The 17,675-nt window shown below is 52.6% G+C and overlaps 1 protein-coding gene across 2 annotated transcripts in view; it reads left to right on the top strand.

The window, feature by feature from the left end:
• Positions 1–15,297, top strand: part of ABCB9 (ATP binding cassette subfamily B member 9) — a 28,168-nt gene extending 12,871 nt beyond the window's left edge. For both annotated transcript variants that reach the window (XM_081287378.1, XM_081287377.1), the window contains exons 5-12: positions 500–705; positions 2,634–2,831; positions 3,861–3,989; positions 6,537–6,725; positions 7,178–7,351; positions 9,865–10,024; positions 11,299–11,435; positions 14,105–15,297. In XM_081287378.1, the coding sequence (XP_081143504.1) occupies positions 500–705; positions 2,634–2,831; positions 3,861–3,989; positions 6,537–6,725; positions 7,178–7,351; positions 9,865–10,024; positions 11,299–11,435; positions 14,105–14,365 (1,454 nt within the window). In that variant the 3' untranslated portion in view covers positions 14,366–15,297. The remainder of the gene's footprint in view (positions 1–499; positions 706–2,633; positions 2,832–3,860; positions 3,990–6,536; positions 6,726–7,177; positions 7,352–9,864; positions 10,025–11,298; positions 11,436–14,104) is intronic.
• The last annotated feature ends 2,378 nt before the right edge of the window (positions 15,298–17,675 follow it).

The following is a 17,675-nucleotide window of genomic DNA, read 5'->3' as shown; positions in this document are numbered from 1 at the left end:
TGGAAGCACACACCTATAATCATAGTGACCCAGGAGGCCAAGGCAGGAAGATCATGAGTTTGAAGCCAGCCTCAGCAACTCAGTGAGACCCTGTCTCAAAATAAAGAATAAAAAGTACTGGGGATGTGGCTCAGTGGAGAAGTGCCCTAGGTTCAGTCCCCAATGCTGGGAGGTGCTGCCAGGCTTTGGGCCCAGTGTCCCACATTAGGTAAGAGGCACTGCTCTCGCCCCCTCCCCAGCACTGACTGTTGCCCTCCATGGGGAAGAGGACTTCTGCCCCTTTCCAGTTCGCCTCCCCTATACGATGGGGTGGCATGGGGCTTACTCACCATGCTGGCCACTAGGTCTGGGCTCCCAGGAGCCCTCAAGGAGTGCCCTCCCCATCCCACCCAGAAGACAGGGACTCCCCAGTGTCTGCGTCAGGAGCCCCTTAGTGTCCCCTGCGCCCACCACAGTGGCCCTTGTTGCTGCAGCGGGAGCTGAGCTGCCTGTGTTCCAGGGGACCTCATCTCCCGCCTCACCTCGGACACCACCATGGTCAGCGACCTGGTCTCCCAGAACATCAACATCTTCCTGAGGAACACAGTCAAGGTCACGGGCGTGGTGGTCTTCATGTTCAGCCTCTCGTGGCAGCTCTCCCTGGTCACCTTCATGGGCTTCCCCATCATCATGATGGTGTCCAACATCTATGGCAAGTACTACAAGGTAGGCCCTGCCTGGCCCCACTGTCTGAGCCTTGGTGACGGCCAGCTGGAGGCTGGGTTATGTTCATTTATCCACTTGCTCGTCAGGTAGACAGTCATTGAGCGCTTACAGTGTGCAGGCCTGGGAGGCATCAGTGGAACAGGCAGGCCCTGCCCTCCTGGAGCTCCCGTTCTAGTGGAAGAGATGGACCATAAGTGATGATCACAGCGAGTCTCCCAGGGCCGTGGGAGATGTCAAGTGCCGAGGAGAAACAGGAAGGGAAGAGATAGAGACTGAGCGCGGGTAGTGGCAGTTACAGCCTTGCTGGGAGGGATCAGAAGGAGGTAGACGTCTAGCGCCAGCGATCACAGCCAGTTCAAAGGCCCTGAGGAGGGGATGGGCCTGGTGTCTGAGGAGCTGCAAGGTGGCCAGCAAGGCTGAAGTGATGGGGGAGGGGCAGGTGCAGGCGATAAGGGAGGAGGTGACAGGCAGAAGGCACAGGTCTTGCAAGGACTCTGAGCCACCAGCTCACTCTTCCTATGGGTTGTGAGGGGGCTCGGGCCCCTCCAGCTGCCCCCTGCCCCTGCCTTTGCTGGGAAGCAGGCCTGTGAGTCCTAAGGGATAAGGCTGGGTCCAGACAGGCAGGCTTGTGAGCGTGACAGCTGCAGAAGCCCCTTCCCCAGTGGTCCCAGCCCATGGGAGGGCTGCTGAGCAGAGGCTTTGGTACGTGATGGACTAGGTCTTGCTGGAGAGATCACTGTCCCCAGCTCCATGGGAACCTTTGGAACTCGTGATCTAAGGCCAGGATAGTGAAGGAAGCCATCTCCTTCCCAGTCCCAAATGATTCCAGTTCCCATGACCCTCTCTAGCCACAGGGGAAGGGTCTCTTCCCCACAGTCCTGAGTCACAAGCCCACCAGTTTCCTCATTGAGTAGAGAAGGCAAAGAGTTGGAGTCTGGGCTTCTGCTCCCAACCCCCACTTCCTGCTGGACAGGGCCACTGTCCAGTGTCCCCTGGGATGTGGGCAGGCCCCTGGAGTCCCCATTCTGTGCCTTGGGCCCTGCCGTCACGTATAGGTGGGCAGAGCCTCAGGGAAGTTCTACGTAGCTTGTCTACCTCACATCAGATTGTGTTAAATATGGCCAGCGAGTCATCCCCACAGACCACACACAGCTCCATAGCCAGACACAGCTGCACGGTGAGGCTCCCTGGGGCACCCCAGCACCCTGTGTGCCTCCTGTGGCCTGGGCATGGAACACAGGTCCTGGGGCACGCTGCTACACAATCCCATCCGGGCCTCGCAGGCAGCTCTTCAGGCTGGTTTGAGGCTCTGAGTGTGTTGACTAGAGCGATGAGCACGGCTCCGCCCAGGGTCTCCTCCAGAGCCCTTCACCTGGGACCACTCCTCAAACATCTACCTTTGATCATAGGTACACAGCAGGGGCAGGTTTCATAAGTGTGTCCTCTACTGCTGTCCAGAACTTGGCTGGGAGTTCTGGAATCTCTGTACCAACCCTCAGACTCTCACTAATTTATGCTGATGATGTCAACAGTACCCCCTTCAAAGCTGGCATTTCTCGAATGGCATACAACCTGAGCAACTGTCCAGGGTCTCTCTGCTCTTATGCCAGCACAGGATCATGATTGAGGCTCCTTTTCTGAAAGAATTCCCAGCCCATAGTCATGAGTGTCTTCCTTTGAGAACTGAAGATGACTTAAAGATCGCCCCTCACCCCCCAGGAGCTGGGCCAGCAATCCGAGGGCCCTGCGGGAGCCTGTTCTCAACTGGGAGGAGACAGGGTGGGAGTGGAACTAGACCTTCTCTTTTCATCTGGGGACTTCCTGCAGCACCATGGAAAGGGAGAAAGGTCCAGAGAGGCCTGGGGCTCCGGCACACAGTGAGGCTGTCTGTTTGGGGGGTCTCCTCCTTGTCCCCCTCCTGCCCACAGAGACTTTCCAAGGAGGTCCAGAGTGCCCTGGCCAGAGCCAGCAACACGGCTGAGGAGACCATCAGCGCCATGAAGACTGTGCGCAGCTTTGCCAACGAGGAAGAGGAGGCAGAGGTGTACTTGCGGAAGCTGCAGCAGGTGTACAAGCTGAATCGGAAGGAGGCGGCTGCCTACATGTACTATGTCTGGGGCAGTGGGGTACGTGCCCCTGGCCAGCAGGCCTGATGTGGAGAATGGGATGCAAACTGGGGAATCCCTCCATCCAGGACCCTGGCCCAGATCCCCACATGCTGGTGTCAAACTAGCACAAAGATCTTTCCAGAAAAGAATGCAGCCTTCTGGTGCATGTCCTCTGGGCGCCTCTGCTGTCTGGGTCATGGGTGGCAGGAAGGGTAGGACCTTCTTCATTCACCTGGGGCCCACCTAGGCCACCTTCTGGCAGGTCTCATGCCTCAGCCTCACACTCCCCAGGTGAGTCCCGGGCCCTCCCGGAGAACGTAGCCCCATTGAGAGGTGGCTGGTGGGGGCAGAGGGGAGAAGGAGCTGAGGCCTGCTGAGCAGCCAAGCCTCTTGCACTCTTTCCCCACCAGGGGTACATTTTGTAGCATCCATAAAGGTACCTGTGGTCCAGACTTGACCTCATCCTGAGCTGGGGGTGAGACAGACTGTGGCCCTGGGCCATTTGTGGGTTGTTCTAAGTACCAGTCCATTCATCTCCCAGACCACCCCCCATGAGCAGCAGGGGGCAAGGGTGCCCCAGACACAGCCCCTCCTTCATGGAGCCTAGCTGGGAGGAAACAGACCTCATTGTCCCACTCTGTCCAGCTGGCTGTGTAGCTTTAGCGACCTCTCTGAGCCGCGCTTTTCCCAATGAGGAGGACTAATAGCTCTCCTTGGCCAGCTGAGGAGCTTGGGGTGGTGTGTGTATGCCAGGACCTTACAAAGGAAGCCTTGTTCTCAGGCCAAGCCCACAGCCTACCCCTGCTGGAGGCCTTTGTGGGGAACCTCTCCAGGGCAGGGGGAGGGGAGGGCCTGAGGGACAGGCCACAGTGGGGCAGACCTCCGTGCCAATGGCTGGAGTTGGAGTTTGTGGCTGTGTGTGCAGAGACCTCAAGGGCTGCTCTCATCTCCCTGTGTCCCCACCTCCCTAGGATTTAGGGAATTGAGAGACAGGGGTGGGGTCTGAGCCAAGGCCCAAGTGACCCAAACCCTCTCCCTTCACCCCAGCTCACGCTGCTGGTGGTCCAGGTCAGTATTCTCTACTATGGAGGCCACCTTGTCATCTCGGGACAGATGACCAGCGGCAACCTCATCGCCTTCATCATCTACGAGTTCGTCCTGGGGGATTGTATGGAGGTGAGGGCCTGGGTGGGAGGGTATAGGGAGAGCAGCTAAGGTGGGGGGCCGAGGGTGTGGTGGTGTCTCCTTTAAGATAGGTCATCAAAACCATAAACGTCCTGCAAACAGGTGACTCCGTGGATCCAGCCAAATGGCAGTGACAGTTGACGTCAGGAAATGCTCATAAGAGCTTCCTGAGAGGTTCTGAAATTCCCATTTCACAGAAAAGGAAACTGAGACTCAGAGAAGTCAAGTGACTCGCCCACACATTGGGTGGGGAGCTGTGTTCAGAGCTGGCCAGGTGGCACCTCGGCTCAGCCCCTGCGAAGAGCGGCGCTAAGCACGGGCAGCCAGGGGTGTTGCAGACTGGGCTTGCATTTAGGTCCCCGCCAAACAGACCTGTGACTGGGTGGACCACACCCGTTTGTCTGGGAGGTGCCCAAAAACTGGGGAATGGGTGTGGGAGGTGAGCTGGAAAAGGGAAGGAGGTCCACAGAGCTGTGTGCGCAGCGGGCTCCGTCCTCCCGCGACCCCTAGGGCCAGCCCACGCAGCAGCCCCAAGCACTCACCGCCCTGGTGGAGCGGGGCGGAGCCCTGAGCGTCTGGCCCAGGCCACCGGTCAGTGCCAAGCTCAGCCTGCAGGGGCGCTGTCGGTTCTCCGTGCGCCTCCTCCCCAGAGAAAAAGCCCCGCACCCACACCAGATGTGGGGACCACTGCAGCCACCCCTGTGCTGCTGATGGACTTGGCAATCATTCTGCCTCCGGGAATCCGTGCTTCAGAAATACTCACGCCAGTGGGCAAAAGCCTGTCAAGGATGTCTGGGGCAGCCTTGTTCATTTGCGTGAGTGACAAGCAACCCAAATGCCCCCGCATCAGCCAAAGGACAAATATGGTACATCTCTGTGCCAGAGATGGTATGTACTTTGAAATCCCAGAGATTCAGGAGGCTAAGGAGGAGGATCCCAAATTCAAAGCCAGCCTGGGCGACCCAATGAGACTCCATCTCAAAAGAAAAAGGACTGGAGATGTGGCTCAATGGTAGAGTACTCCTGGGTTGAGTCTCAACACAGGAAAAAAAAAAAATTAAAAAGGAAGGAAGGAAGAAAGAAATGCTTGGCAGGCCTCCAGGAATGAGGCAGACTTTTCTGAACTAAGACACGCTATCCAGCACAAACAGAAAACCCCTGATCCAGCCGGGTAGTCTGATATCCTTTTTATTTTATTTTAATATTTTTTTAGTTGTAGATGGACACAATACCTTTATTTTATTTGTTTATTTATATGTGGTGCTGAGGATCTGACCCAGGGCCTCACACATGTGAGGCAAGCGCTCTGCCACTGAGCCAGAGCCCCAGTCCCTCATTTGTGCATTCTTAAAATCTCAAAATGAATTGGCTATGATGTGCATGTATTTGTGAACACACAGAGAAAGGGCTGAAAAGATACAATACATTGATAACTATGGCCATCTCTGGGATAAAGGAGCGTGAAAGAGAAGCCACCCAGTTCTCATGTCTTAGTAGTAATACTGTTAGTATTAATGACAGTTTTAGTTGTGGCATATTGAGCATCACAGGCCAGGCCCTATCTCCACAGCAACATGCCCTGGTGTTGTTCTTACCCCCTTTCCTTCACTGAGGACACTCAGTTATGGCACTGATGCATCTAAGCTCAGGAACCAGGTGTGCCCAGATTCTAATCCTGCCTCTGCAACTGCTTGGGTATGGGACCTGGGGCAAATACTTGATCCTCTGTGCCTATGAGAGAACCTACTTCATAGCATATAGAAAGCACTAATAAAATGGGCCATTATTACAATTTTTTTTAAAAGAGAGAGTGAGAGAGGAGAGAGAGAGAGAGAGAATTTTTAATATTTATTTATTTTTAGTTCTTGGCGGACACAACATCTTTGTTGGTATGTGGTGCTGAGGATCGAAACCGGGCCGCACGCATGCCAGGCGAGCGCGCTACTGCTTGAGCCACATCCCCAGCTCCCATTATTACAATTAACCTTTACATTGGATATATTTTTACCCAAGGAGAGTCTACTTATGACAGGTATACATCAAGACCCATTTTTTATTTAGTATTTATTTTTTAGTTGTAGTGGTCACAATACCTTTATTTGTTTTATGTGGTGCTGAGGATCAACCCAGGGCCTCACGCTTGCTAAGCGAGCGCGCTACCACTGAGCCACAATGCCAGCCCCTCAAGACCCATTTTAAAAATTGAAATTAAAATATGTGGTGGCAGCTGACCAGCCAAGGTGGGATCACTGCCTTGGCACATTCTTACAGGTTCATTTCTCTGCATTTCTGTCTCCTCTTCTTCTCCTGGGTGGGGGTGAGAATTGGTAGCAATGACCTTGAGGCACACATGCTCCTGGCCACCTTGTCTTTTGTTATTGTCAGTGTCCACTGTGTTAGCAGGTGTCCTGGCAGCAGCCCCTGTGTCTCCCCAGAGCTGCAGCTCTGTCCTTGCTCCCTGCACACCCTCGTATCTCTGGTACCACAGAGGGTCCCAGGAGCGGATATTGGGGACATGAACATGTCTCTTCCCTGCAGTCTGTGGGCTCTGTCTACAGTGGCCTGATGCAGGGCGTGGGGGCGGCTGAGAAGGTGTTCGAGTTCATTGACCGGCAGCCGACCATGGTGCACGATGGTGACTTGGCCCCTGACCACCTGGAGGGCCGCGTGGACTTTGAGAATGTGACCTTCACCTACCGCACACGGCCCCACACCCAGGTCCTGCAGGTGAGAGGCAGACGGGAGGCTGCCTGCGTCACCCTACCCTCTTCAGGAGTCTGGGCTCCAGCTGGGCAAGGCGTGTCCTTAACAGATGGACTCCAGATAATAAGCTCTGGGAAGGAAAGAAATCAGGGTGTGGTGGGGGGGAGCAGCGTGAGATTGATGAAATAGTCAAAGAGGCTTCTCAGAGGAGGTGGCATTTTTGAGCTGGACCTGACCAAGGAGCCACACCCAGCCAGGTGGCTTGCTGCAGTGAAATATTCCAGGCAGAGGACACAGCAAATATGAAAGTGCTGCCAAATCAAGCGTTTTAGAAAGGAGAACACCCAGGGATCAGCAGTGCCCAGCCGCAGCGGAAGAGCGGGGGCGGCTGGGAAGGGCGCCCACCTGTGTCTGAGACAGTGTCCAGCCCCAGATCCTGGACCTGTGGCCCCACACTGTGCCTGTGTTCCTTGCAGAATGTCTCCTTCAGCCTGTCCCCAGGCAAGGTGACGGCCCTGGTGGGGCCCTCTGGCAGCGGGAAGAGCTCCTGTGTCAACATCCTGGAGAACTTCTACCCCCTGCAGGGGGGCCGAGTGCTACTGGACGGCAAGCCCATCGGTGCCTATGACCACAAGTACCTGCACCGTGTGGTGAGTGTGGCCAGGCCCTCATGACCCTTGCTGCCCTCGCTGCCCTCCGGCCTTCCTCTGACCTTGGCTAATCTCTCACGCAAGCTGTAACACAGAGGCAGAGAAGGTGCAGTTCACAGAACTGCCACCAATGCACCATCACGAGGTCATGACATAGAAGGTTCTGGCACTCCAGAAGCCCCATGTACCCTTTCTTTTCCCCTCAAGAGTATGTCCCACCTGACTTTTATGATCACCATTTTCTGACTTTTCCTTAGTTTTACCATCTGTGTGTACCCAGAGATGATCTGATCTGAACTTCATCTAGACAGAGTTCTGTGTGTGGCTCTCTCTGTATCCAGGGTTCTGCGTCTGCAGATTCAACCAACTGTAGATGGGAGATATATTTTTTAAATTATCTGCACTGAACGTGTACAGACTTTTCTCTTGTCCTTGTTTCATAAACAATACAGCGTAACAACCATTTCCATAGCCCTTACACAGCGTTAGGTATTGCAAGTCATCTAAGGTGATTGGACATCTACAGGAGGATGTGGGTATGTTATATACAAATAGTGCCATAATTAGGGACTTGAGCATCTGTGGAATTTGTTACCTGAGGGGATCCTGGAACCCATCCCTGAGGACGCAGAAGGATGAGCCTTTCCTTGGCATTGCCTGTCTTTCGGCTCAGCATCATTTAGCTGTCCAGGCTGAGGTTGGGGTTGGGGTCCATCCATCTTCATTGCCGGATGATAATCTGTTCTGCTAACATGTCACAACCTATTTATGCCTTGTGCTCTTGATGGGTCGTTGGGTGGTTTTCTGTTTTTTACCATTACCAAGGATACTCTTGAGGGATGTGGACAACTTTGTTCCTGTCTCTTGGTGCATGTGGCTAGGTTCTCCTGAAGAATGACCTCAGAGCAGAAGAGCCTGGTTGGAGTAGATGCTGATCCCCAGCCTCAACAAATTCTGCCAGGACAGTTTCCCAGGGTGCTTGTAATCAATTCAACCTTCCGCTAGCAGCAGCTGAGAATTCCAGCTGTTCCACATTTAGGTCATCTCCAGGACTCCAAGGAAACTGCTCCTGACCACGCAGTCCTTGGTAACCTCAGAAGGAGCCTCAACACCCAGCCTTGTGCTGAGCAGGGAGGCCTGAATGGGTTCAGATCATATGCCCTATAAGGAACACCAACTATTAGGGGGTGACATCACCAACATGCACTAAGTCATTTGAGAACCTGAGGGCTATCACAGAAATTCCAGAATACTGGCCAAGCTCTAGATGGTGGCAGAGGCCATGGACTGGGAACTCTCCCCGCATCAAACATATTAACCAGAGACAGATGGCTGGCAGATGGCCCAGCATGCGGCCCTCCAGATTGCTGACCACTAGCCTCTGGAAGAGGCCTCCGGGCAGAGCGGTACAGACTGCAGCAGTGAGCACTCTTGGGTTCTCAGGCACTTCATGTCATAAGTCCTGTATTTTGCTAGAAGTTGCATGTATAGGGGCGGCTTTGGGGGGGTCTTCTGCCACTTCCCAGCAACTACAGATATGAAGCCCTTTTTCATGTATTTATTGCCATTGGTTTTCATCTTCTGTGAATACCTTCTTCGTAATTTAAATTCAAAAATTTAATTCCCATAAACAAAACAGTAAAATGCCACAATATAACTGTAGCCCCACAGTTTTAGTGAATTTTGTAACTAAGTCAGGAGAGTTCCCCTCCACCTTCCCTGTCTAGGAAGTAACCTGCACTGGTATTTTGTAGTCGCTTACCAATTTGTTTCCATAAAATATATTTCCATATATTTTATGGAAATATACCAACATATGGAGGTATATGTACATTGTACATGTACATAGCGTTTTTTAACTACACACACACACACACACACACACACACACACACTGCAATTTGGCTGTGTGGATGTATTGTAATTATTTAACCAATCCCCAGCTTATGGATAGCTAGGTTATTTCCATTCATGCATTCATTCTCTTTACAGTATTGAGATGATATTTTTCATACTATTATTTTTGTAGGCCAGATTGCTAACTGGCATCACAGGACAATGACTCCTTTGAACTGTTTCCTCAGAAGGGAGGGGACAACTGCCAGGGAGGCCTTTGTGGCCTGGAGGCCTGCTGTGGCCTCTTGCTTCCTGATGGGCAGCTGCATTCACAGAGCTTCATTCTACACTTTCTCCCACACTCTGGTTTTCCCCAGGACAGAGACAGTCAGTGAACTTCCTCTTGGTGGTCCGGGAACTTGCCTTAGCCCAGAGCAGCGTGCTTAGCTAGCCCCCTTTGTGAGGGGGAGGCTGAGGGCTTGTGCACCAGCAGGACGAGAGAGAGAATGGGGGCGGGGCAAGAAGGCAAGGGGCAAGGAGAGGCAGCTGAGCACAGCCTGATTAGGTTTCAAACCTGAGACCCTGGGCGTCAGCCAGGCCCTGGCTGGCGAGGCTGCTGGTGACAGCTGGATGGACACATTCCTGGCTTCTCTGACAACCCCCTTGCTCCTGCACAGATCTCCCTGGTGAGCCAGGAACCCGTGCTCTTTGCCCGTTCCATCACAGACAACATCTCCTACGGCTTACCCACGGTGCCCTTTGAGATGGTGGTGGAGGCTGCACAGAAGGCCAATGCCCACGGCTTCATCATGGAGCTCCAGGATGGCTACAGCACAGGTACGGAGCCCAGCATCACCTCCACTGTGCCTGTGGGTCTGTCCTCAGGGTGCAGTCTTCTTGGTTAAGGACTGCCCTCTGCCACCTACTGTTTACCTTTTCAACTTCCTTTCATTGAGATGAAATTCACATAACAGAATCTTCTTTTTTTTTTTTTTTTGGTACTGGGGACTGAACCCAGGAGTGCTGTACTACTGAGCTACATCCCCACCCCTTTTTATTATTCTGAGACAGAGTAATAACAATTCAGAGCTACTCTCAGCAATTTCCAACTAGGTGATACCCTGTTATTAAGTACAGCACCGTATTTATTGTACAGTGGCTTCCTCCTAACTAGAATGTGTAACCTTTGGTCAATATTCCCTCAGCACCTCCTATAGATTTTAAAATGTGATTCTTGAATAGGGAGTATCCGTGGGTTCAAAATAAAAACACATATGAGGAGGTGTATAAGGAAAAGCTGTGTCCCTGTTCCTGCCCCCGCCCCTCCTGCCCCCAGCAGGACTTTTCATTGGTTTCTTATATGTCCTGTAAATATAAATGTGAGTTCTTATTCCCCTGCCCTTTTACAGAAAAAAAAATAATGGCCTTTCTATTGTGCACCCAGCTCTGTTGACTTAGCTCCACGCTGGTGAGCCACCACGCCGATGGAGGGGCTGCTTCCTCCTCCTCTTCTTCCTCTTTTCTTTACTGTGTGCACAGCAGTGTACAGGCCTTTATGATAGTTGGTAACTGACTCTCCTCCTGCTGATGGACATTTCATTTGATGAGCTGCTTTGATTTACTTGTTGCAATAGCGGTGTTGTGAGTCACACACGCCACATGCCTTGGGCTGTGCAGGAGATGATGGTGGGTAGGGAAATTTCCCGAGGCAGGCTGCTGCCCCAGGCCGTGCACCTATGATGAAGACACGTAGCCTTTGCACAGTGCAGATAACATACTCAGGTTGTGTTGCAGCCTGGTGTTGTGAGCACAGGGTGGGACTACCTGTGCTTGCTCTGGGAGGGCGGAACACCGGTTGCAGCCTCACCAGCACACTGTGTGATCACACATGGGATTTGTGCCAGGTGAATGGGCAGAGCTGGGAACATGGATCTATTTGCATGTAGCAGCCTCTTACAAATAGGGTGGGAGTGCCAGTTCGTGACCTTTCCACTGGTTGGCAGTTCTGGCCAGCAGCCCTTTAAAACTGCCCAGGCAGGCCTCTGGCTCTTTCCAGGGGCTGCCCAGCTGCCTCCTGCTAACTCACTTGCCCCTGTGCCTCCACCATGCAGAGACGGGGGAGAAGGGTGCCCAGCTGTCAGGTGGCCAGAAGCAGCGGGTGGCTATGGCCCGGGCCTTGGTGCGGAACCCTCCCGTCCTCATCTTGGATGAAGCCACCAGTGCTCTGGATGCCGAGAGCGAGTACCTGGTGAGTAGCAGGATGGCAGGGGACACTGAAGCAGTCGCAGCTCTAGGTGGCCAGGGTCTCCCCTCCACCAGTCACAGGGAAGGGCCTAGATATGCCACAGGGGCTACCCAGGCCATTGGCTCCCTGGACTGATGAATTTACAGAGTGTAGAGAACCAGAGAAGAGGTGGCCCAGGCCCGGTCACCCTGAGTTATGTGATAAGGAACAAAAGCACATTATGACCAGACCCAGCTCAGAATCCCCACCCTCTAGCTTAGTTTCTTAGTGGTTTTGCACAGGTGACCTACCAGCAAGCAACACCCTAAACCCCACAACCTGCAATTGGTAACATGACCTTGAACTTGTTACTTTTTCTCTCTTGGTCCCATTTTCATTGGTAAAATAATTTTAATTGGTCCAGTAATGTGCTTTTAGATGGCTAGCTAGCAATCTAGCCCTGGATTGATCCCTGCATTCCAGAGATGATTACTGACCCCCTCTTAGCACCAAGCACTATTCTAAGCGCCAGGGTTACAGTGGCCTGCTGACCAAACAAGACCTCTGTCCCCACGCAACAAGTCCACAGTCCCCATGGTGTTTCCATTCTTGTAGGGAAAACAGATAATAAACAAGGATGTGGGCAGGTGTTTCACCTGTGGCCTGTGCTACAAAGAAAATGAAATGTCATGAGACACAGGTTGGGAGGGGCCCCTATCATCAAAGACAAACACAGCTGGTCAGAGTGGAGGCCCAGTGGAGGCCCTGAAGCCAGATTTTATTCATTAATTACTTGTAGTTCAGAGGACTGAGCTCTGTTCTCATTTGTGCAGAGGTGCCCAGGCTGTTTTAGAGGGAGAATGAGGGAGGGGAGGGGGAGTGAGCAGGGGTCCTAGTGGAAAATGGTGCAGGGTGCCTGGTGTGGATGCAATAAGGCCACCTGTGACTAGTGGCAGTGACTGAATTAGGATCCTGCCTCCCACAGAGGTTGGAAGATAAGGGCCCTATCCTTCCTGATGATGACAGCCCAGGCAATGCCTTTTGAGTCCTGAGTTGCAGGAGACACAGGCACCTCTCAAAAGAATAGAGAAGGGGTCATGTTCTAAGCCCTGTCTAGTAAATGCTCCAGGAAAAGGCAGTCTGGGGCCTGTGGCAGGTGTTGACTTGAACAGTAAGTCCCCCTGGCCACATTGAGCTTTCTCCAGCAGATGCTTTGATAAGGGGGCCTGGGTCATCTTGGGATACCGCTTCATGCTGCTAGAAGCCATACTAGAGTTTGGCACAGAGGTTTGGAGGAGCTTATATGCTGAGAGCTCTGTGGTTCTCGCCAGGGTTTAGCCAGCTAAACCAGGTGTGATGGCATATGCCTGTGATCCTAGTGATTGGGAAGGCTGAGACAAAAGGATTGCAAGTTCAAGGTCAGCCTCAGCAACTCAGCAAGACCCTGTTCAAAATAAAACATGAAAGGGCTGGAGATGTAGCTCAGTGGTAAAGAACCCCTGAGTTGAACCCCCAGTAACAAAAAGAAGAAAGAAAAGGAGTCATCTATGGGGAGTTCTGGGAGGGCACCCCTGCAGGCTAGGCCAGCAGGTGCAAGGGCCTGGAACGGGGGACAAACCTGGCACGTTCAAAGCAGAGCAAAAATTGTGGCTGCAGCCAGGGTCTAACAGAGAGAGGCAGGGGCACAGTCACAGGGAGGTGGGTTCCCCCAGCCTTGCGAGGAGTTTGAACTTTTCATGAAAATTAACCAACTTGACATATTTCAGTTGTTAAGTTTAAAGAAAATGGAGCAGAAAGCAGAGAGTTCCCACACACCCTCCTCTTTCCCCTCCTGCCCCCATTCCTGACCTCCTGCAGCAGTGACCCATTGTTCCAGCTGGTGAAGCTGCATGGGTGCTTTATCACCTAAACCTGTGACAGGGCTCACTCTTGATGATGTACTTTTGACAAGTGTAGAATGTCATGTACCCACCATCACAGTGTCACAGGGAAGGTCTCGCTACTAGAGAAATCCCCTAGTGGGATTGGATGTATCCTAGAAGGGGACAAAAAGCTTTTGGAGGGTTTACAGCAGGCGTTTATCTGACTCAAAGTTTTTTTGTTTGGGGTTTTTGTTTTTGGTTTTTGTACTGGAGATTGCATCCAGGAGCCACATCCCTGGTCCTGTTTATTCTGAGACAAGTTCTTGCTAAATTGCTCAGGGCCTTGCTAAGTTGCTGGGGCTGGCATTGAACTTGTGATCCTCTGCCTCAGCCTCCCAAGCCACCACCATACCTGGCTCTGACTCCAGCATTTTAAGGCTGCATGGGGAACATTTAGGGGCCAGAGAGAAAAGCTGGAGTCCTGCAGGTGAGAAGGAGTAGTGAGAGACAAATAGGAGGGGGAAGCCACAGGCTTTGCCCATGGAGTGCGTTTGGTGACAAGGCACAGTGTGGAACAGAAGGCTCTGCCTGGCCTCATTGGCCTGAGCGTCAGGGCTGATGGCCACTCACCAAGCTCCCTCCCTGTGTCGGACCTTGAGCTCTGTCTCTCCTAAACAAAATCCAGCTATCAGGTTCTGCTCCAGCTCTTGTTTTTCAAAGAGAAGCTGAGTTTCAGTGCCAGAGAGTAAGGGGTGGCCTGGAGCCTGGTGGTGGGTGGCCCAGGCAGTCAGGTGGAGCAGCCCCATGAGCCAGCTCCCATTCTCTCCCCAGATCCAGCAGGCCATCCACGGCAACCTGCAGAAGCACACGGTGCTCATCATCGCGCACCGCCTGAGCACCGTGGAGAAGGCACACCTCATCGTGGTGCTGGACAAGGGCCGCGTGGTGCAGCAGGGCACGCACCAGCAGCTACTGGCCCAGGGCGGCCTCTACGCCAAGCTGGTGCAGCGACAGATGCTGGGGCTCGAGCCCGCCTCGGACTACACAGCCGGTCACAAGGAGCCACTGGGCAATGGCACTCACAAGGCCTGACCTCGGCCCCTGCCTCTCCCAGTGGGGCAGAGGCTCTGGCACCTGCCTTGCAGACATGCCTGTGGGGCCACAGCAGCTCCCAGCTGCCCTCCAAGTCGAGGTCCGTGGCACTGGGGGGCAACCTGCCACGTCCCACCTTTCACCGCTTCCTGCTCTTGCCCTGGTTCCACCCTGCTCCCCAGGGCACTTCCAGCCTGTGCTGCCATGAACACCCCTCTGCTCTCCCCGCCTGGTCTCCCCTGCTGCTCCCCCACGCTCCTAGCAAAGGTGCAGCTGCCTTTTTAAACCATGACCTTACCAGGTTTTTTTACTGCTTGATTTGATGCACTACAGTCAACTCCTAGATTTCAAAAACATTTTTCTAATTGGGAGTAATGATGGGAATATTCACTAAGGTGTTCTAGAATCTTCTGAGCCAGGAGTGAAGAGCCCTTCCTAATAGTCTGGGAGATGCCAGAAAAGAACTAGGCTCACCCTTGCCCCTCCAGAAAAGGGGCTTTCCTGTCCCAGAGGGGAGCACAGGGGTGGAGTGGAACTGTCGCTCCCTCCTCCCAGCTCGGTGAGTCAGGCTTAGGGTGGGCGGGAAAGTGGGAGGCATCTAGCTGCCCATCGGCCCCCTGCCAATCAAAGCCAGTCTCACTGTGAACCACTGCAAACCTCAATGGGGGAGTGAGGGGCTGGCCAGGCCTGGCAGGGCCTCTGGGGTGCACCCAGCCCACACCCAGCGCTTTAGCCCCCTTGGCCCTGCCTCCTTCTTCCCTGGCTGGCAGCCATCTGGAGGCCCACCCTGACACTCGGCTGTTTGGAGGCCCTTGGTTGTTTGCAAGATGCTTTCTCTTTTGTTTGGTGGATGGGACTGTTGCAAAGCCCAGGGGCCGGCTTTGTCCAAGGTTGTGAGACATTGGGAGAACCCAGTCAATAAAGTGTACTACCTCTGACGCCTGACCTTTGATTCTCCTTGGGCCGTCTGCCCCATTTCCTGGTTAGGGTTTGGTTTGGGGTTTTTATTGGTTGTTGTTTTTTTTTTGTTTTGTTTTTGTTTTGTTTTTTTGGTACTGTAAATTGAACCCAGGCATGCCCTACCATTGAGCTATATCCTAGTCCTTTTTATTTTTTTGAGACAGGTCCTGAAAAACTTGCCCAGCAAAGTGAGGTGGCACATGCCTGTAATTCCAGTGGCTCAGGAGGTTGAGGCAGGAGGACTGAGAGTTCAAAGCCAGCTTCAGCAAAATCGAGGCACTAAGCAACTAAGTGAGACCCTGTCTCTAAATAAAATTAAAGAAAAAAATAGGGCTGGGGATGTGGCTCCGTGGCTGAGTGTCCCTGAGTTCAATGCCTAGTACCAAAAAAAAAAAAAAAAAAAATTGCTCAGTTAAGTTGCCCAGTCTGGCCTCAAACTTGAATCCTCCTGTCTCTATCTCCTGAGTGGCTGAGATTACAGGTGTGCACTACCACACCTGACTCTGGTCAAGTTTCTTACCAGATCCTGCTCAGTTGCAGAAGGTCATTGGGTGGTCCAGGGCCTGTCCCAGTGTCCTAGAGCCCCCATCTCTGCACCTCTGTCCTCAGGATCTCCGGTGCAGTCATTCATGCCCATCAGTCTGTCTCCATGGGCCTGTGCGAGGGACAAAAATGATCTTCTCCAAATCCCAGGGAGAATCAAGACTGCTCGAAGTGACCTCCCATGTTTCTCCACCCCTCTGGACCTCTGTGTCCTCATCTGTAATGAGGGGTACACTGTAAGGATGAACCTCCTGCTCTGCACTCCTATGTGGGACCAGGGCCCTTGGGAACAGGGTATTAGTGTCCTGTTGTTGCTGTAAGAAATTACCACTAACTGGATGGCTTAGAATGAAGATGTTCTTTCTGGAGGGCAGAAGTCTAACAGCAGGGGGTCAGCAGGGCCATGCCCCTGGCCTGCCTTTCACCCTGTCCTGCAGTTTCCCTCTTCAACTGGCCGTTGCCTCTGTGTCTGTGTCCGTGTCTCTCTGCTTTTCTGAAAGAACACTGTAGTGGGATTGGGGGACCACCTGGAAATCTAGGATGCTCCTATCTTGAGATCCTTAATTATCACATATGCAAAGGACTCTTTTCCAAATAGGTGACATTCACGGGTCCCAAGGATTTGACATGGGTATCTTTTGGGGGCCACCTCTCAACCCACTACACAGGGGAATACTCAGCCCTGAATTTAGTTTTGGGGGTAGGGCTTAGGTGTTCTGAGAGTCAGCAGACCTTCAGATATTTCCCGAGAAGTTGGAAATTCCAATCTTATTGGGAGATCAGCTGCTTTTTTAAAAAAAATAACTTTATTATTTATTTATTTATTATTTTTATGTGGTGCTGAAGATCAAACCCAGGGCCTTGCACCTGTGAGGCGAGCTCTCTACCGCTGAGCATAACCCCAGCCCCAGATCAGCTGTTTTTATAGATTTTCTTAAACTGTCTTGATAAAAGCAAGGACCAGTGAACATACCCTAGGCAGTCTTCAGTCTGTGCGCCTCCAGCGTGCAACCTCAACACTGGCTGTGCCTGTTCTCCAAAATCCTTAGAGCTTCCCCACAGAGGAGTTTGCACCTGCTGTGGGGCCCCTGACCCTGCCACCCCCCCCCCCCCCGCCTGTCCCTCTCCCTGTCCCATCTGCCCACCTGTCTTCTCATCCCTCCCCTCCCAGGCTGAGGACTCCAGTATGTTCTCCCATCCCCAGGCAAGGCATTCAGCTCCAGCTCTCCAATCTGTAAATCCAGACCCAGAAATGGGCCCTGGGCAACAAAAGAGCTTTCCAGAGACCAAGAACTTCCCAGAGCCCCTCTTCAGAAAACAGATATGTCTTTCTTTCTTTCTTTTTTCTTTTTTTGGTTGTTGATGTACCTTTATTATTTTTTTTAATTTATTTATACGTGGTGCTGAGGATCGAACCCATTGCCTCATGCATGCTAGGCAAGTGCTCTGCCGCTGAGCCCCAGCCCCAGCCCCATCCCCAGCCCCAGCCCCATGGCTTTTAAAAAAGAATAAATTATTTATTTTGGAATGATTTTGGGTTGACAAAAAAATCGCGGTGACATTGCAGAGTTCCTGTGTGGCCCTCCCAGCTCCCCTGTACAGGCATCTCAGGTCATGGAGGTAGCAATGCGGGCACGTCACCATCAGTGAGACTCCAGGCTGTTTTTGTATTTCACTTGCTTTTCTGCTAATGTCTTTTTTCTGTTCTGGGACTCAATCCAGGCACCACATCACATTTAGTGAGGTGGTGCTGCTTTTCAACTGAGGTAAAAGGCGCATAATATGGACTTATCATCCATGACACCTA

This window comes from Spermophilus citellus (genome assembly GCF_964194105.1).
Source record: "Spermophilus citellus genome assembly, chromosome: 3".
Classification (NCBI taxonomy): Eukaryota; Metazoa; Chordata; class Mammalia; order Rodentia; family Sciuridae; genus Spermophilus; species Spermophilus citellus.
Note: the sequence above shows the minus strand (reverse complement) of the source record. Positions and strands in the feature narration are given on the sequence as shown.